Below are 2,114 nucleotides of genomic sequence, written 5' to 3'. Positions count from 1 at the left end.
GGGTTGCGATCCCGTTACCGGTCACGAAAAAAGACAAAAAGGAAAAAAAAAAAAAGAATAATAGATAATCCAGAAGTCACATTTGCTTATTTTCTTATGTACATTGTAAGCTTATTTTTTAGCAATTGTGGCATATTTATATTCCTAATGTGCATATTTTACTTGGATTAGATTTATTTTTATTTATTAGGAATATGGAGTTACAGTCCAAGGATTTATGCTGACCTTCTATTAAAAATTCCAATAGATAATTGAAAGTTGAATACTTAAAATAATGGGTAATTCAGAGGGTACCTAGATAGGCACCCTATTCTTCTGTATTTTGAGAACATAGTTAAATCAAAGTCTTTTTTAAATAGATGCTTTCATTTCATATCATTTTGGAATTCCTTGTTACAGCATGATTGATAGAAAATGAGTTTTAGTTTAAGGTTGAGAGTTTATTCAGATATAATAATACATTGTAATCATAATGCATTACTTAAATGGTTAAATAAAACTGATTGAAGAATTGCAAACTTCCTGAATTTCAACCTGTTAATGAATGGCTATGTCTGTTATATAATTAAGGGCTAATTATTGCAGTGTTAGGGTTTTACCTAAGTGTGGAGAAATTACTTATTGGAAAAGCACAGTGTAGCCTGACTTCAAGATAAACAGATTAAAGAATGAAGGTGGGTTTGAATAAAGTGAATTAGATGGTGTGAGCCTGTGCAATATTTGAAAACCACGAGGCAGATATTGTATTCTTTGGGTATTAACAGGCTTGCTCAGATTACCAGTGATCCTTGATAGTGTTTGAATTCTGGGACCAGTAACACCTTTTTAGTATGAGCATTTGACCTCCTGTCACCATATCTATTGAGAGATTAGTAGATTTTTAAAAACCGTTTTTGTTAATGTCTGTCTTGATTTAAGACTATTCTAAAAAATATTATTTACTAGTCCTGGCCTTTAGTAACTCCAAAAAGCAGGATAGAGTAATGTGATTCACCTGTATTCTATTGGAAGAGAAAATGGGCTGTACTGACTTCTATGTGTGTGTCAAAGACCAATGCTTTAAAATATCTTTGTACTTTCATCTTTAATTTTAGTGATTTGCAAAAGTAATTTTCTTTTTACTGTGTACCAGGTTTTTAAGTGAATCTGGTCCTAAGGCAAGGACTTAAATGTCTAAATTTCATTTTTTTGTTTGTTTTTGGCAGCTGGCCGGTACAAATTTCTCAATTTCATAGCCATCACCCTCTATTCTTACTTTAATAATTTGAAAAGAGATTTTAGAATAATCTGTACAAAACGGCAACTTGCTTTTTTCTTTCAGATAAACTAAAGATTATTCATCAAGCACATAAATCAAAGGTACGTTCCATATGTATAGTATCTGGTGCACGGCAAGTAATTAATGTTGGCTGAATTGGTGAATAAGTAAATGAATACGTGAATGTCTAAAATATTTTCCATTATAATAAATCTTTTTTATTTTGTAGATACGCTTTCTACAGCCTCACTTTTCCATTAATGAAAAAAAGAAGTTGTCATATCCCTGTAGTAGTAGATCCTTTTAAAAAGTATTAATTGGGAAAAAAAAAGCATAACATATATTAGTTCTCAAGCCCATATTTAACATAAAATAAGCATAAAACTTGTTAAATTCAGGTTACATATAAGGGAAACCACTTATCTGGCAACTCAGTCTCTTTGATTTTCTTAATTCTGCACCAGAAGAAGAGGGCTAGAAGCAGATCCAGATGATTTACTTATTCTCATTTGACTCTTGCTGTGTGTAAGAGAAGGCCGAGGTGAGGACTGTGATTCTTGGGAACAAACCTAGTTCCCCAGAGGGCATGGCCTGCAGTCCTAAGGTTGTCTCACTTTCTCCAGAGGGAGCTGTTTATTTATGTGTTTATCCTGTGTTTGCATTTCTGTTTTCTTACTTTTTAGAGTAATGTTGTTATGAAGCCACAATCAATGATTTGCTACTCCTACAGAGTAAAGTTATCTTTTTTTGTTAATATCAATGGCATTGCACAGACTCCTCATTAAAGCAGTGATCTTACTCTATTATATGAACTACTCGGGGTTAAAGGACTGTATCTTATCCTTCATGTCTGCAA

At 32.5% G+C, this 2,114-nt stretch overlaps 1 protein-coding gene across 1 annotated transcript in view; it reads left to right on the top strand.

Annotated features, from left to right (window-relative positions):
• LOC103601110 (chromosome unknown open reading frame, human C2orf76) overlaps nucleotides 1-2,114 on the top strand; it is a 75,318-nt gene that overhangs the window by 59,255 nt on the left and 13,949 nt on the right. The window contains exon 6 of the mRNA XM_008585494.1: nucleotides 1,322-1,359. Coding sequence (XP_008583716.1) covers nucleotides 1,322-1,359 — 38 coding nt within the window. The remainder of the gene's footprint in view (nucleotides 1-1,321; nucleotides 1,360-2,114) is intronic.

The sequence above is a fragment of the Galeopterus variegatus genome, unplaced genomic scaffold (genome assembly GCF_000696425.1).
Source record: "Galeopterus variegatus unplaced genomic scaffold, G_variegatus-3.0.2 Scaffold3594, whole genome shotgun sequence".
Lineage (NCBI taxonomy): Eukaryota > Metazoa > Chordata > Mammalia > Dermoptera > Cynocephalidae > Galeopterus > Galeopterus variegatus.
Note: the sequence above shows the minus strand (reverse complement) of the source record. Positions and strands in the feature narration are given on the sequence as shown.